Source organism: Neolamprologus brichardi, chromosome 12 (genome assembly GCF_056152115.1).
Source record: "Neolamprologus brichardi isolate AB-2024 chromosome 12, ASM5615211v1, whole genome shotgun sequence".
In the NCBI taxonomy this organism is placed as follows: domain Eukaryota; kingdom Metazoa; phylum Chordata; class Actinopteri; order Cichliformes; family Cichlidae; genus Neolamprologus; species Neolamprologus brichardi.
In genome coordinates, this window is record NC_142115.1 from 17,561,305 (window position 1) to 17,576,435 (window position 15,131).

General features: G+C 38.7%; 3 protein-coding genes across 5 annotated transcripts in view; 1 reads left to right on the top strand and 2 right to left on the bottom strand.

Annotated features, from left to right (window-relative positions):
- nol6 (nucleolar protein 6 (RNA-associated)) overlaps positions 1 to 15,131 on the bottom strand; it is an 82,294-nt gene that overhangs the window by 11,117 nt on the left and 56,046 nt on the right. Inside the window, exons 2-13 of the mRNA XM_006784109.2 lie at positions 3,819 to 3,859; positions 3,389 to 3,604; positions 3,141 to 3,257; positions 2,873 to 3,052; positions 2,611 to 2,779; positions 2,325 to 2,459; positions 1,765 to 1,928; positions 982 to 1,102; positions 821 to 879; positions 606 to 707; positions 401 to 516; positions 23 to 200 (exon numbers count right to left, since the gene is read on the bottom strand). Coding sequence (XP_006784172.2) covers positions 23 to 200; positions 401 to 516; positions 606 to 707; positions 821 to 879; positions 982 to 1,102; positions 1,765 to 1,928; positions 2,325 to 2,459; positions 2,611 to 2,779; positions 2,873 to 3,052; positions 3,141 to 3,257; positions 3,389 to 3,604; positions 3,819 to 3,857 — 1,596 coding nt within the window. The 5' untranslated portion in view covers positions 3,858 to 3,859. The remainder of the gene's footprint in view (positions 1 to 22; positions 201 to 400; positions 517 to 605; positions 708 to 820; positions 880 to 981; positions 1,103 to 1,764; positions 1,929 to 2,324; positions 2,460 to 2,610; positions 2,780 to 2,872; positions 3,053 to 3,140; positions 3,258 to 3,388; positions 3,605 to 3,818; positions 3,860 to 15,131) is intronic.
- Positions 5,255 to 8,499, bottom strand: LOC148100211 (uncharacterized protein C2orf81 homolog). Of its 3 annotated transcripts, none has more exons than XM_087849064.1 (4): positions 8,440 to 8,499; positions 7,325 to 7,571; positions 6,955 to 7,155; positions 5,255 to 5,769 (listed from the first exon to the last, which is right to left on the bottom strand). In XM_087849064.1, exons 2-4 carry the CDS (start codon positions 7,556 to 7,558, stop codon positions 5,710 to 5,712), a joined length of 495 nt encoding a protein of 164 aa, XP_087705190.1. In that variant the 5' UTR covers positions 7,559 to 7,571; positions 8,440 to 8,499; the 3' UTR covers positions 5,255 to 5,709. The 3 variants fall into 3 exon arrangements, with proteins under 3 accessions (XP_087705190.1, XP_087705191.1, XP_087705192.1); XM_087849066.1 differs by having other exon boundaries at positions 5,256 to 6,848; XM_087849065.1 differs by lacking the exon at positions 8,440 to 8,499 and having other exon boundaries at positions 7,325 to 7,991.
- Positions 8,521 to 14,663, top strand: wdr54 (WD repeat domain 54). Its single transcript, XM_006784107.2, has 10 exons — positions 8,521 to 8,545; positions 8,862 to 9,145; positions 9,866 to 9,928; positions 10,680 to 10,746; positions 11,185 to 11,241; positions 11,334 to 11,461; positions 11,628 to 11,728; positions 12,519 to 12,681; positions 12,862 to 12,936; positions 13,111 to 14,663. The coding sequence occupies exons 2-10, from the start codon at positions 8,921 to 8,923 to the stop codon at positions 13,240 to 13,242; spliced, it is 1,011 nt and encodes a 336-aa protein (XP_006784170.1). The 5' UTR covers positions 8,521 to 8,545; positions 8,862 to 8,920; the 3' UTR covers positions 13,243 to 14,663.

The window sequence follows — 15,131 nt, forward strand, 5'->3', positions numbered from 1 at the left end:
CCTGAATGCAAGTCTTTTTCACCTTAGGGTCAGGAGAGAGGGAGTGGGTAAGGAGGTGAATCCTTTGGGACAATCCTTGCTGGAGAAGTGACAGAATAAAAGGCAATGCAGTGTGGATGTAATCCCCACTGTGGTCCATCAGCTCACTGAGAAGATTCAGTTTCTTACAGCTGGACTGAAGCTTCACCAGCTCGCACAACCTACAGGGGAAATGAAACAGAAGAGCTGAGAGGATGAAGAGCATAATGATCTCTACTCTGAAAGTAAAAGTCCTCCATGTGATTTGTTTTACATTTAGTAACCATGTTTCCTAAAAAGAAGGTGCAGAACCCAACTGTTTACCTAGTATAAAAGGTTAACTAAATATGTTAAATATATGCATTTGTTTATAGAAACATACTGGAACACATGGTCACTTGTCCTTATCATGGGTTTGGGTGTCATGAGGAGGCACTGGAACCCATCCACTGTAGGGTTGTCCCAGAACTGCATTGACAAAGACGCCTCATGCTGCAGCTGAGGAACCAAAGTGAAGAAAGTTCAGAAACAGTTGCTTAAAAATTACAAGTGGAAAAAAATGTTTAAACACACCACTGTTCAGTTACCTGTTTGTATGTACAAGCAGTGAGGTCAGCACACATGTTAAGGTGTCCCGAAGGATCAACAAACACAACCTGGAAAGCATCATGGAACTCTGAAATGGATGGCTACAGAGAAAAGATACGGGGGGGTTGGTTGAATCACAGTTCCACAGTAAATGAAAGTGTGAATAAAGTACATGCACACAATTAGTGTTTTAAATTTGATTTGGATAACTCACAGCTGTAGAGTCAGGATCTTTGGCCAGGCTGATTCCATTCACTGTCAGATCTGTAGATGCTGAGGAAGAAGGTGCAAGGCAACAGAGATAAGCAAGTTACCTTTCAATTACCAAAATTTTAAAAAAGGACACAGGAGGACATCCATTACAACTAAAATTACCCAAGAAGTTCAAGGTGTTTCGAAGAAGCTGATATGCCGTCATGCTGTTACTGATTCTATGAGTGATCAGTAGATACGCCAACAGCATTGAAGCTAGGAAGCCATTAAAACAACCAGTGCCCTATAAGACATTGAGAACAATAAAGATATAAGGTAAGACAATACATACACCTTAAAGTAGAACATTTTTTAGCTTTAGCTTTAATTCAGAGTTTTCAGTGTTGTGAAAATAGCTGTCCCTCTACCTGGCTAGATTTTAATGGTGACTTGTGCTAAAACCATGATGTGGACCAGGCAAGGATCAGAATTTCAGATTAAAAGTATCTGGAAAGTTACAGCACTTCCAATAGTACGTGTTGCATTACTAGTGCAATATTTATTGATGATTATTAGTTGCAATATTAATCGATGATGCAGAATGTGTATAAATGTTTTCATGTTTGACTCGCTACTAGAATACAGATCTGAAAATTCATCAGATGTAGTTGTAGGCTATTGATCACAAAGAATAATTATTTAATCAATAATATATATTGATCTGGAGATAAACTAAAGTGATTTCCACATCTCCTTTATTAGGTTACGAGAACTTTTAATGTTTAAATAAATCAAAAGTTGCAGCACTTCAATATGATCCAGTCAAGAATAAAGTTGATTATAACCATTGTTGTAATCATTATCTCTGACTGGGGTTTTCGGTTTTGTCAAGCCATATAATGCAAATTGCTATGCTGAACCCCTCTGAACTCTATGCAAGTGTGAGAACCAATAAGAGCGTCCTACCTGATCAAGCTCTCTTTGACGAAGCCAGACTTTAAGTAAAGCCACACCATCAGTAAAAGCTGAGCACTGAGAGCTGACAGCAGAGAGGAACTGGAGGTGAGCCCTCGGCAATACATCTCCCAGAACAGAGCTGTTATAATGTGGAGTCGGAGGTTCAGAGCTCTCTGTGACAAAATAAGTAAAAAAAAAAAGATAATTTGATTAAGGAGCTGCTGACTAATAACATGGCTATAAATATACAACACAATGAAAACTGTCTGTTGAAAATCCAGACACAGTTTGTTCAAAGACTCAAGCTGCATCGGAAGGCCCAAAAAAAGGTAACAACTTTGAGATCTCCTTTGCATGCTCCTTTGATGTTCCTGCTTTGCTTCTCATCAGAAATATCCAGGTCCTTTTTTAAGCCTGTTTAATGTTTTTCTAGTTCATGACAGGCTACTTCTACTTCTGTAGTTGGAGGGTTAGTATTTAACTAAATTTAACATACAACTGTAAAATCATTGTCTGAGACAGTTTACTGGAGGGGATTTAAATACTGGGATGAACAATAACAATCTTACCAGACTGGGAAGTCTGCAAACCAGTGTACCACTCTGTCCTGATGTTATTCCTCTGGGGATGAAAACGGCTGGGCTTGAAGAACCCGGGAGCTGGACAGGCATGAACACGGAGGGTGAAGCTGGAAGAGTCTTTACCTGGAATACAGAACACTTTTTATCTCAAAGTCACAACCAGAAAAAAAAAAAGCCTTTTAACATAGATGTTAAAATCCATATATTGTAAACGTAATGTCATTGAATAATGTTTAAAATGTATACAATATGAAATTAATTAAAACTTGAATACCTGGAGGGGTCAGCAGCAGAACAGGTCGAAGTCGATTCCCATGGAGACAGGAATACTGCATGGTCCCGATGTCAGAAGAGGAAGTGAGATGCTGGGCCAGGCCTGCCAGGTAGAGAGCCCTTTTCCTCGGATACCTCTGGTTCAGGACATCTTTTGGATGGAGGACATCCTAACAACAGACAGAATAGCAGACTGAAGGCTACGGAAACACAGCATACCACTGATTTTTTTGTAAAATACAAAAGCAGTTAGGAGGACTTACATTTGGAATTGTGACAGCCAGGTCCACCATGACATTTGGTTTGGTGCAGGTACCCAAGGGGTAGCTCCCGATCAGATCAATGGAAGAAGGAGGCGCCATGTGGAATTTCCCCTTTGTTGTTTTAGGCACCAAGAGAAATGGGACCTTCACTGCACCAGACAGCCAGGACAGGTCACTTACCTGAGACAAAAATCATGTGTGAATTTGTGTGGAGTTGACCATCTATTGCCAATCACAAAGCTTTGGTTACAACTGAAGCACAACATACCTCAACTTCTGGTGAGTCTGGCACAGTCTGGATTAACTTGGTGACTGTCTGAATGAATGAATCTATTTGGCGTTTCCTGCGTTCACTCAATGCAACTTCTTTCAACAGCTCCTGCATCTATTATTGATGACAGATCACTATCAGTTTGTGTGGTCAGTGGTTACATACGACAACAGGGTTAAGAGATATGATCACACTCCTTTTTGTCATTATCTTTTGTGGTTATGTCACTAAGTCTGGCGTCTCACCTGCATTTTGAGCAGACTGCAGTGAAACAGGCTTTCTGCCTCTTTCAGTTGGTTGAGCTCCTCTGCTGTAGGAGGTCGATACAGATCATTTCGAGATAGCTTCACCGGGTGATAGACAACCTCCCCCCCTGCGTGATCAGCTTTGCTTCTTTTTGCTTTAACTGGAGCCTCATTTTCCTCTTCCTCTTCCTGACGAGAGGAATCTGAGGGATTCATCTGTAAACAACAAATTATACATGTTGCACTGTAATACGTGTTATCAATATTCCCCCAGCACAGAATGTATGAAACATGTAAGTTCGCTAAGTGATTCCAGTGCGACGTAAATAGCAAACTGTAGGCATGCGAGCAGCACTCGTGCATCACTGAGCAGAACTGCTCTTTTCTGAGCGATCGGGAAGCCAAACTTTACTAAATTTTCAAGTCTTACCTCTGCTGCTTCCTCTGGAACGGACTGCTTCTTCTTCATTTCTAAATTGTTTTCGACAAGATAAAATTTCAGTTATTTAGGAACGTTTCAACAACAGCGCTTTCCCTTCATTCCGCTTTCACATGTGCCAAGGGTTAGTGAAACTTGCTACCCTACAAAATATTTCCCTGATTGGGTTAGAAAAGGTGAGGGAGCTCGATGATTGGCTCGCTTCTCTCTCTGGGCGGGTCCAATCGTCTTTCCCAAGATAGGTTGCATAAACAATCTTCTGATTGGTGCTCCGGAGCCGCTCATGCGCAGACACATGCCTATAATAATTTCGACACAGGTAAAATAAATAAATAAATAACATACCCACTTTTGATATGGTAATATTGATCTGCTTTAAATTTCTGTTAATATTTTTTGTCAAATCAATACAAATGTACAGAAAACGCAGATCCGCTATTTATAAGCAATTAATTGCTAAATATAGTAGATACAATTCTGTTATTTTGCCTCCAGGGAAGAACACAATTAAACAAACACCTATCAGCATAATGTACAATATATTCAACAGCCCCACAAACTACAGCCTCTAAAGAATTATGACGCTATTACATCTTCCAAATGGTGAAAAACGGAACATTATAACCTTTATAAATGTATGTGAGAGTATAATAAACAGCTTTTCACTCATTTTAAGTCCAGTCTTTGTACCTGACCATTTTCATAGGAACATTTCTTTGCTTGGTTAGCTGCTTAATAATGGTCTATCATTCAAGCATAAAAATGCACCTAACTCAGAGGAGGAACCAGTGTTCTACCTACACAACGACAACATAGGAAAGAACTAATGTTGTTACAAGTGCTCTGTCACAAAAACACATACGCTGTTCTCATTTCTTTAGCAGAATTAATGAAAAATGCTATAGATCAGACAGTTTGAATAGCATAAAATAGTATTTTGCCCCAGCGAAGGGATTCCCAAAGAGTTATTAAACTTGGTACATTTCAATATGGTGTGCATGTAATCTTAAAAATTTGAGGAAAAAGGACAAATGATGAACAAAAGAAGAAGAGGCTTAAAAATCCATCTACAGCATATGAACGGTGTCTAAAAGTCTTGACTTTAGGAAATGAAAAAAAATCCAGCAAAGAAATGATACAGGAACAGAAAAACCCCCCTAGCTCTTCAACTGATCCTTCTACTGTATACTGCAGCTCCATCAGAAATGGTTTCAATTAAGGATGGCTGTCAAGAAGTCACGCTACTATCCACTACCATCCACCATACAGTACCATCTGGAAGGCGGGTGGTTGGCATCAGCTTCATTTTTCAGCTTGGCAATGATCCTAAACACACTGCCAATGCAGTAAAGCATACTTCTGCCTCCCCAGAGCCCAGACCTTAACATTATTGAATGTGTCGGATCATCTTGAAAGAACAAAAGGCAGCCAACATTCAAAGAAGAGCTCTGAGTGCCTTGCAATAAGCCTGGTGAAGTATTGCTAAAGACTACTTAAATAAATGACAAGTCTAATATTTGAGAGAGATCAGTTGATATGTAAAGTATATTTCATGAGATACGTAAATAATAAGGTCTCAGTGTTTATTTTTGCACACAGTATAAAAAGACTCTAATGCATATAATGTATTACGAATAAAACTTTCAGGTGCAATGTCGTTCCTGGGACAACTCACCTTTATCATGTGTTATTTTATATAGCAACATTTTTTTAGATTAGAAATACTGTATTTCATTTCTGTATTTCAAATGCAGAGTAGCTAAAATCACATGGTGGGAAACTGGAGTTTTAAAAAGAAGACAGACTTGTACAATTATAGTAGTTTTTTCAAATTTATTGTGTTAATGTGTGGCTCAACCACAGACATTGTTACGTCTTCTAATCAGCTGTCACAGATCTTGGGCTGAAGCAGTGGGGTGACCCGAGGTGGACCTCCTGCAACCTGATCAACAGAAAACAGCACAGGTGCATCTGTCATGGTTTGAGGCAAACCACATGAAGTTAGAGGAGTGGACCGAAATGCAGACAATGGAGATGAATGTGGATGGTAACAGAAAACGAGCCTATATTTAGGGCTGAACAGATGTTAAAAATAAATGGCAAGGACAACTAGAAAAGAACAAACAAAACCTATACTGGCAAAGCTAACCTGAAACATAACTAGAAAACCTGAGACGGAAGCAATGACACACAGGAGAGAACACAGGAGTAACGCAGACGATCCAACAAGGAGCTAAGGAGAACACACAGGGAACGGGGGAAGACACAGCTAAACCTCATTAAACATGCCGAGGCAAGGGGAGCCAAACTAGACACACCGACATAGCACACGAGACTATCAGAGTAAAAGAGGAAATATGGCACGTACATACAGTCACAGACTCAGAGGCACAAGCTTAATGTTACGACATAACTGACACCTTACAGCGGGAACATAGAGACAGGGAGACTAGACATGAGATGTGGGACCAGGACAAGCAAAGAGAGAAAACATTGGGACAGAGACAGAACGGAGAACAGAGACTGTTGAAATAAAACAGGAAGCACACGACAGGTACAGAGACATAGACTGATACTGAACAGAGGGAACACGAAGTACAGGGACAAGAGTGACATGAGACACGACTGACTAGGGAACAAGAGAATAAACACGAGGACAGAACTAAACCTACACTAAACATGAGGGGCACAGGAACCAAAACCTAAGAACTCGAAATCACAAACCAAGAACAACTGGAGAGCAAGAAATACAAAACATAAACCAAAACATTGGTCGTCATAAACCATGATGAAATCAAAGATCAATAATTATAATACAAAAATCAAAACACTGAGTCTTCGACCCAGGAACATGATAGCATCGCTCTCTATCGGCTTTAAACTGGTAAACTGGGAAGACTGGTTAATTTGGACTTGATTCTTTTTTAACTCGCTTTGAGGAGCTTTTTATTTGGACCTCAACATTCATTGCTGGCTGACTCGTGCCTCTCTCTGTGCTGGAACCTGGTCAATGTCAGCCTTCTGTTACAAAGGAACATAGCAATATAGATATAGTGTAGATGTGAATACAAATAACTTAATGGTGGCATTTGAATAGAAAACAAATAGAAGAGACTGATAAGAGTACCTCCTGTGCAGCAAGATGTTGTTGATGGATAAGAACAGGCACACATCCTTGAGCCCAGGCATCGGAAATTGGTGGCAGAGGCTCAGAATCTTCTGTTTTTGATCTTTCGCCTGGTCTTTCTCCCTCATCTAGGCACAAGATTTGGTGCTCTACAATCTGTGTGAGGTACCTCTTGGCCCAAGATGCAGAGAAAGGTGGTAGCTTATTGCCAAAGACAGACAATATCACAGATGTGAAATGCAATATATATTATTTATGGATAAAATCAAGACAAAGTATTTGCTTAATGATTGTAGGTATTATAACATTAATGTTGAACTGATTGTAAAAGAAAAAAACAACAAAAAGCTGATAAGCTTCTCAGTTTTACCTGGCTCTCAGTATACACATCAAGACATCCTTTCATGACCTTCCTCAGCAGTTCATCTAAGATTTCCCCCACTGCCTCATCTGCATCCTGAAGCAACATATTTGTCCACTGGGTCCGGGTCAAGTGACCTGGGATTATATCTTCCCCTTTCTGCTCTGCTGCAGGTGAGATCACCTGTACAGATGACCTACGTCTGTGCTTGTCAGTTTGAGGCTTGGGTGCAGAGCGTGGCATTTTTGCTCAGAGGCTGGTGTGAAATATAAATTGCAAAAAGTCAGATCATGGAAAACTAAAAAAAACTGGCATTATCACAAACCCAAATTCTATTTAATGATGAAGATCTTGGTGAGCTCACTTGGTTAAAAAAATAATCAAGAAACAGTCCTGAAACCTTTTGATTGACCTTTTGACCTTATGATTTGGTGACACTGTAGACATTTAAAGGTTGCAATAAGGGAAAGTCACACTTTTAGGGTTTTATTAGGAGGAGAGTAAATGCATGGGCATTATTTTGTGTTTTTATCTATAGAGTAAAAAGCATGTTAGATAACAGCAGTTTGTGGCTTTAATTCCGTTAGATAATCAAATCGCAAAAGACGAGCCCAAAAGTCAAAATTCTACGTTAACAGACACAATTTTTACGTGATCCCCACACTGGAGTTAAGAATACAAACAATGACCTGTATATTTAAAAAAAACAAAACAAAAACATTTTAATATGATTTTGTCCCGCTGCAAATGTCATTTCTACACAGGCAGCCAACTGGCTGCTCGTTCGGGGTGCAGAGAAGTTATCTTTTTTATTTTTACTCCTGTTATTATCTTAATAATTATGAGTAGTTTGCACATAGAGTAGGTGTTTTAAAACACTCTTCACAGTTTCAAGTATTAACCCTAAAATCACTGTTATCAAAACGAATGCTTCGTTATCCGGATACACAGACATACACGAAGCACACAAACAGGGGAGATAGGCACCTTATCAGCGACGCCTTTACTTTAAGGTAGCTAATCACACTGCAACTAAAAGCGCTAAATTTATATATCGCAACACAATCGGCGTTAGGTTTCTTTTTAATAAACAATGTTGTCATGCCAAAACTGGAACATTTTACCTTTATCCTCAGATTCGTACTATTCACGGTTGCCCAGCAACCTAGCACGCATGGTTGACGTAGTACGTAGAGTTACGTCGTCTCTATGGCTGCAGAGGACGCATAGGTAATCCTGTTGCTAGCAAAAGCCAGAAAAGCCCTTCGTTTACATTAACTTAATTTGGAATAATCGATTAAGGCAACAGCTATGGGGGAGGGGATTTTTTTTTAAACTTTGTTTTACACATGTCCAATATATAAGGCTGTCCGGTTGTATTTATTATCTCGCTAAGATACTTAGCTTGCTGCTAATGTTAAGTGGTTAGCGTTTAATTTGCTATGAATTAACGGCAGCCTAGTGGTTAGGGCATGTTTTTGAAGAGATTACTTGCTATTTAATTATGGTATCTTTATTTTCTGTCTTCTTTCTTTTCTTTTTTTAGTCCGCCATCAGATTAGATTACACATTGTTCGATCAACTGTGCCCTACAAAGAAGACCCAATGTATCACAAGGAAAAGAGTATCCAGATAAAAAACAGCGCATCAGCGTTGTACAACAATCTCAGCGTGCTGCGCATCGCACCGAGACGCCTCACCCACTTCACCGTGGTCCATGCTAACATGGTCAACATGGTCAGCGCGTCCTGGGACGGCCTAAACTACACCCACCGTCAGCTGCAGTCCAAGGAGCCAAATGTTGCTACAAGTACTTCGCTTATCATGCAGGTTAGGTCACGGTGCAACTTCTTCTGCTCCCTGTTTTACCTTATCATACTCACTGAGAACAGCTAAAAGATTGACTTCAGCAAAACGTCAGTATTGACTTCAGTATTTTCAGTCGTATTCTTTCTAAATGTACACGAAATGAATGCACTTGGTATACGTTGGCGAGTCCAAGGCAAAATAATCCCCCTTCAACAAATGTCATTTATTTCCAGTATATTATAAATAATTTGAAACAACCAACTTAAAAGTCCTACAAAACGAATGTTAAAGCATTACTCTAGAAATGTTGGAAGCATCCTTAATTTGGTAACAATGCCCAAGACCAAGTTGGCTGGTTATGAAGTGTTAAGACTGTTAACTGTCAACTAATGGTTTCCTGACTATATATATATATAAATGGTGTGTGTGTGTGTGTGTGTGCGTGTGTGTGCGTGCCTGTGTCTTGCTTGTTTGCGTGCCATATTAAAGGCATTCTCTTGTATACCTAAGACAACTCATTTTCAGACAGCTACTTTTTCCCTCAATGTGTGAAAATGGCTTAACACTTTCTTCAGTTACATTACATTACATACATTACAATGTGTAATGCATATATAAATATTACAATTAATCACATACTCATACAGTACAGTTATAGTCCTGTGATGTGGAATGCAGAGCTACAAAAGTAACACAAAAAACAATTAAGCTTAAAAATAATACATGTTTTTTTTGTAACAGGCTGCGTTTTGTGTGCTCCCCTCTCGTGATCTCCTTGTGGTGACGTCTCAAAAGGGCATCCAGGTAGATGTTGTTATTTTCTCAGTTTTGATGTCAATAGCAGGACATGTATGAGGATAGTAACACAGTGGTGAGGTGTGCAGCAGGACTGACAGATGGGTTCAAGGTGTGGGTGGGATCGTCACAGAGCCCTTTCTTGTTTGCAATGGTGATGGACAGGTTGACAGAAGAGATGAGGATGAGTTAAAGGGAAACTTTACAAGATGGTACTGAGACCTGCTAAGACGCATGATTTGAAGACAGAGGCACTGACAAAAAGACAGGAGGCAGAGCTGGCAGCTATATAATTGAAGACGATTACATTTTTGCTGGGCACGATCAGACGGAACAGTATTAGAAATGAGTACATCAGAGGGACAGCTCAGGTCAAGCAGTTTGGAGATGAAGTTAGAGAGACAAGGCTGATATGGTTTGGACATGTGCAGAGAGGTATAGTGGGTATACTGGACAAAGGATGTTAAACATGGAGCTGCCGGTGAAGAGGGACATGCATGTCCCTACTGATAACCCTCTGCATGTAGGGAGAAAGTAAGATGGAGGCAGATGATCTGCTGTGGTGATCACCAACAGAAAAGGAGGCACTGCTATGTCTTTTAATTTTATACTTATAGTGGCTATAATCACACATTATGAAACAGTAGTATTACATTAAGTTAAATTTAATCTGTCATAGAGTACTGCAAGCAATAAATATTGTTTTGTAGCTTTTTACTTCTCTTATAAGTCTTATTTACTTATAAGTGTGTTCCTTTAGATGTATGAATCTGATGGCTCCATCATGGTGTATTGGCATGCACTGGATACTCCAGAAACAGCTACAGGTAAATATGCAACATTTAGTTGTAACTATTCTACTACACATGTAGGGACTCACTAATAGAAGAACTTTTTTTACTTATTAGTGTGAAACCATAGTGTGCAGTGTGTTGCGATATTATGAGTTACAGTGAATCACTTAATTGTTCCTGAAGAGGATTTAGATCAATTGATCCATCCCCATAACATCAACACCCGTGGGATGTCTTCATTATTTAGTGATATATTTTTTTAAAGATTTACACCAGTATTATGACATCACTATGGCAATATAGACGTTTTCAGATTTTCTTATGCTTGCTGATAAATACTGTTATCTGTGACTGATGTATTCAGCTTCATAACTTTCATACTCATCACATATTTGCACGTGAGACAGAAAATTATTAACCCTGAGTTCTTTATTAGATTTGGTGCATTCACAGACCTAATTTCTGTCCCAGCACAGGCAGTGTTTGCCCGAGGGATAGCAGCAGTGTACGAGAATTATATATGTGTGGGTAAGTGCTGGGTGGAATTTTTGTCTTTTCAGTTTTTGTGTGGTCAAAAGAGCACAGGTCTACAGTCTACTTGTCTCTTTCTCATTCTATAGGAGTTTCATCTGGTGCAATTTTAGTATTTGATGTGCCCAGTAAAGGAAGTAATATTACCTTGTCTGAAGTCCTGGAGGAGCACAAAGAATCCATCACTGACATGGCCTCAGAGTGCTCTGGCAGCCAGGTAAGGCACATATGCATGTTTTGCAATCTGTCACAGTTTTTGTTCGTACATGACAGTGTACGCCTCTTGCATGAATCATAGATTAAATTAATAAATACCTTATGTAATAATTATAACAACTATGATCGTTCTATGAACTACAATATCCTTTTCTCTGTTCCTTTAGGAGTGCATAGCTAATCTTGTCACTGCAGATGATGGGGGAAACCTATGTGTGTGGAAGTCTGGGGAGGAGTTTCAGCTGCTCAACAAAATCCCTGGTTTTGAGTAAGTTCACTGAAGTAATTTTCTACAGTGTTGTCTTGAGCCACACCTTTCTTCATACTGCTTCCAAAGACCAATTGGTCTTGAACAGTAGTTCTCTGGGTTTTCTGAAGTTATTTAAAAGTTTTTGTTTGGACACTAGCTGCTTTTTCTGTCATTTTCAGTTCAGTCCTTGTACCCGACCATTTTCAGAAGAATGTTTTTTGTTTGCTAAACCACTGAACACTGACCCATTAATTATTCAAGCATGAAATTCTACCTAACCATTGTTGTGTTTAATAATAGACAACTGAGCTTAGAAGAAAATTTTAAATGGTATCTTTAGCCTCTTTGTTACTAGGAGCCTGTTGCAAAAATATGTAGTGTGTTCTCATTTCTTTAGTTTTTCAATGACAAATGCTAAAGATAACACAGTTTGACAGAAATAAAATAATATTTTTCAACAAGATGCTTCTCAAAGAGCTGTTGCCAGAAAACCTGGGATATCTTGGCATGGTGTGCAGTGGATCCTTAAAAACTTTGAGGATACAGAACAAGTGGAAGAGAAAATAAGAAGTGGCATAAAAATCAATTTTACAACAGATTAATGCTATCTTAAAGGCATATCATTAAGAAATAAGGGGGAAAAATCCAGCAAAGACTTGACTCAGGACTTGAAAGATGCTGTCTGTTCTGACCGAAGGTATTTTTTACACTGACTTATTTATGTGTTTTATTTCCTGTCATTCTCTAATCTAATATAAAATATGGTTTCTGTTGGTTCCCTGATGGCATTGGTCCTCAATGTTCTCAGTATGAGCTGCTCATCTGTCAAGCTGTGGAAGGGCACAGCGGTGGCAGGTTACGGCACAGGCCAGATTCGACTCTACGAGGCAGTTACGGGAATTTTGCATGCTGAGATCAACGCTCACGCTCGCTGGATATACTCAGTAGACATTGCTCCTTTTTCTGGATTGGTGAGTTGTATCAAAAAGATGTATAATAATGCCTTTTTTATTTAGCATTTTCATCTTTGTCAGTTAGACAATAATTAGTGAAAATTTGAAGTATATTTACATTTAAACATATTTTTAGTAGTAATATTAATAGTTTACCTCAAATCACCTGAAGGATGACCATTTCCTTCTCTACGCTAGCTTTTATCTGCTGCTGAGGACTCTCTTGTCAGAGTATGGCACATGACTATCACCCCAGAGACCAACAGTGTGGAGGTAAGTGGTCCCAAGACAGACTACAAAGCACATTTCCTGAATACATTTAAAAAAGAGGGGCAGTTCATTGCAGTCTCCCCCAGTCATCCTACACACCTGGATGACTGACACAAGATGACTTATGTCTTACTCTCAAACAGAACCTGACTGTGTGTTTTTCTCATTTCCTCTTAGGTTGCGCATTTGCATAACGAGTGTGTGACAGATACACAAATCTGTGGCGCCAAGTTCTGTGATGGCGATGGCTATGCCTTTGCAGTGACAGGCTATGATCTGAGTGAGATTATCCGCTACATCCAGTCATAGGACTCTAACGTCATTATGGCTAAGTGTATTCATTGGTTTGTTTGGTATATGGAACAGTTTTTTGGAGGTATTTTGGTATTTTTTTGTACATCTGCAGGCCTGTATCCACAAAAAGCTGGTAAACTGTGTAAAATGTATTTTTTAAAATCATTTCAGTAAGTAGTAGTTATTTGAAAAATAGCACAAAGACACAATATCAACTGTTGAAACTTTAAAAAATGATATATATTTTTTAGAAGCATATATGTTGATTTTAAATCTGGTGTAAGCAGAACATTTCAGAAATGTTGTAACAGGGCAAATAAACGATTGCAAAAGCTGTGTAAAGACGAAAGTCATATTTAAAATAAATTCCAGAAATACCCGGGACCTTCTCTGAGTTTCAACTAATTTGAGATTAACTGAGGTGAAGCGTAAAGCTTATTTTGAGTCAAACCATTGCATCTGCCCAGCTAAGGAGGAAAAGAACCACCCTACCTGTTATCAGCACAGAGTTCAAAAATCAGCATCTGTAATAGTGTCAGAGTGCTGTAGTGCACACAGCATTGCTCTTTACATTTTTTTTTCACTTATTTTCAGTGCGATCCTTGTTGCTGACAATTTCCAGGGGAATTTTTTTTTTTGTTAAGCTGCTTAACACTGACCTGTAAATCATTCAAGCATGAAAAAGCCCTTAACTGGTGTTGTGTCAACAGACAACTTAGCAAACAAGCTGTTTTAAATAGTATTTTTAGCCCTGTAGCATGGTGGAGTGGTGGTTAGCACTGTTGCCTCACAGCAAGGTTGAATTCCGCCATCTGCCTCGGGCCTTTTTGTATGGAGTTTGCTCTCTCTGTGTCAGTGTGGGTTCTCTGCAGGTCCTTCCACAATCCAAAGACATGCATCCAAATATTGACTTTCAAGCTCTTTAGAACTGTACAGACTTTGTGTTTGTCTTACATACTGTATTTGTACTTATATTTGTAGATGTTTCAGTGCATCATTTAACCTATTTCCTATTTTCTCAGCATAATATAAATAAATAATGAATAGTTAATTACTTACAATGCAGTAAAGTAAGTGCTGAATTGTTGAAAAGTTCCCCTGTTATGCAAGAGAAGGAAAATAATTTGCTTGAATACTGTGAAAAGAAAAAGGGATTCGTAACAGTGGTAAACGCCTCTCCCAGTGTTTTATAATTAGCTTTGGATTTTTGTTTTTCAATTCAGTGTTTTGTTTAAATCATTAGTAATGCAATTCATATTTTAAGTATTTAACAAATCTTTAGAACTTTTAGAAAGGTTTGGTACAGTGGTTTTAAAATAGTTGTACAGGAAACTATTGTGAATGTGTTTGAAGAAGAAATTTATGTGACTGTATCTTTAAAACATTATTCTTTTCATGCATAATGTGTAAAATAACTACACCAGTAAACACTTTATAAGGAAAGCTGTCCTTGACTTTTTATTTTGTAATTCCAAAATGCAACAGGAGATGGGGTTGTGGGCTAATATTTTTAGCAAGAGGCTGCAGGACATGTAGTTAACTAGAGAGCAGTATGGAGTTGGGTTATTTTATTTTAGTTTCTTCAGGGTTATTGACAGTCAGACTCTTTCAAAAAGGCCAAATTATGGTTGGATACTGTGTGCAGACTGCTGGACATGGGCATTTTATATTGCTAAGTATACACGCACATATTACAGATGGAGGTCAACCTTTTTATTAAAGTGGCTAATTGCTGAGATGGGTTCATTCCTATCCCATGTCTAGTCTAACATCTGTCAGATTTCCCATGTCTAGTCTAACATCTGTCAGATTTCAGAATGTTAGTTGGTCAAAGTTTTTTTTACAGTCTATTTTGCTATCAGTTTAGATGACATATACAATGCATTTATTGCCTTTTTAATTAT

Excerpts from the sequence above, each read along its gene's own strand:
- LOC148100211 (XM_087849064.1), bottom strand. The coding sequence starts at position 7,558 with ATGCCACGCTCTGCACCCAAGCCTCAAACTGACAAGCACAGACGTAGG. Across the intron at positions 7,156-7,324 it reads ATGTGTATACTGAGAGCCAG|CTACCACCTTTCTCTGCATC; the intron begins GTAAAACTGAGA and ends TTTGGCAATAAG. Across the intron at positions 5,770-6,954 it reads AACATCTTGCTGCACAGGAG|GTTGCAGGAGGTCCACCTCG; the intron begins GTACTCTTATCA and ends TCTGTTGATCAG.
- wdr54 (XM_006784107.2), top strand. The coding sequence starts at position 8,921 with ATGTATCACAAGGAAAAGAGTATCCAGATAAAAAACAGCGCATCAGCG. Across the intron at positions 9,146-9,865 it reads GTACTTCGCTTATCATGCAG|GCTGCGTTTTGTGTGCTCCC; the intron begins GTTAGGTCACGG and ends TTTTTGTAACAG. Across the intron at positions 9,929-10,679 it reads CGTCTCAAAAGGGCATCCAG|ATGTATGAATCTGATGGCTC; the intron begins GTAGATGTTGTT and ends GTGTTCCTTTAG.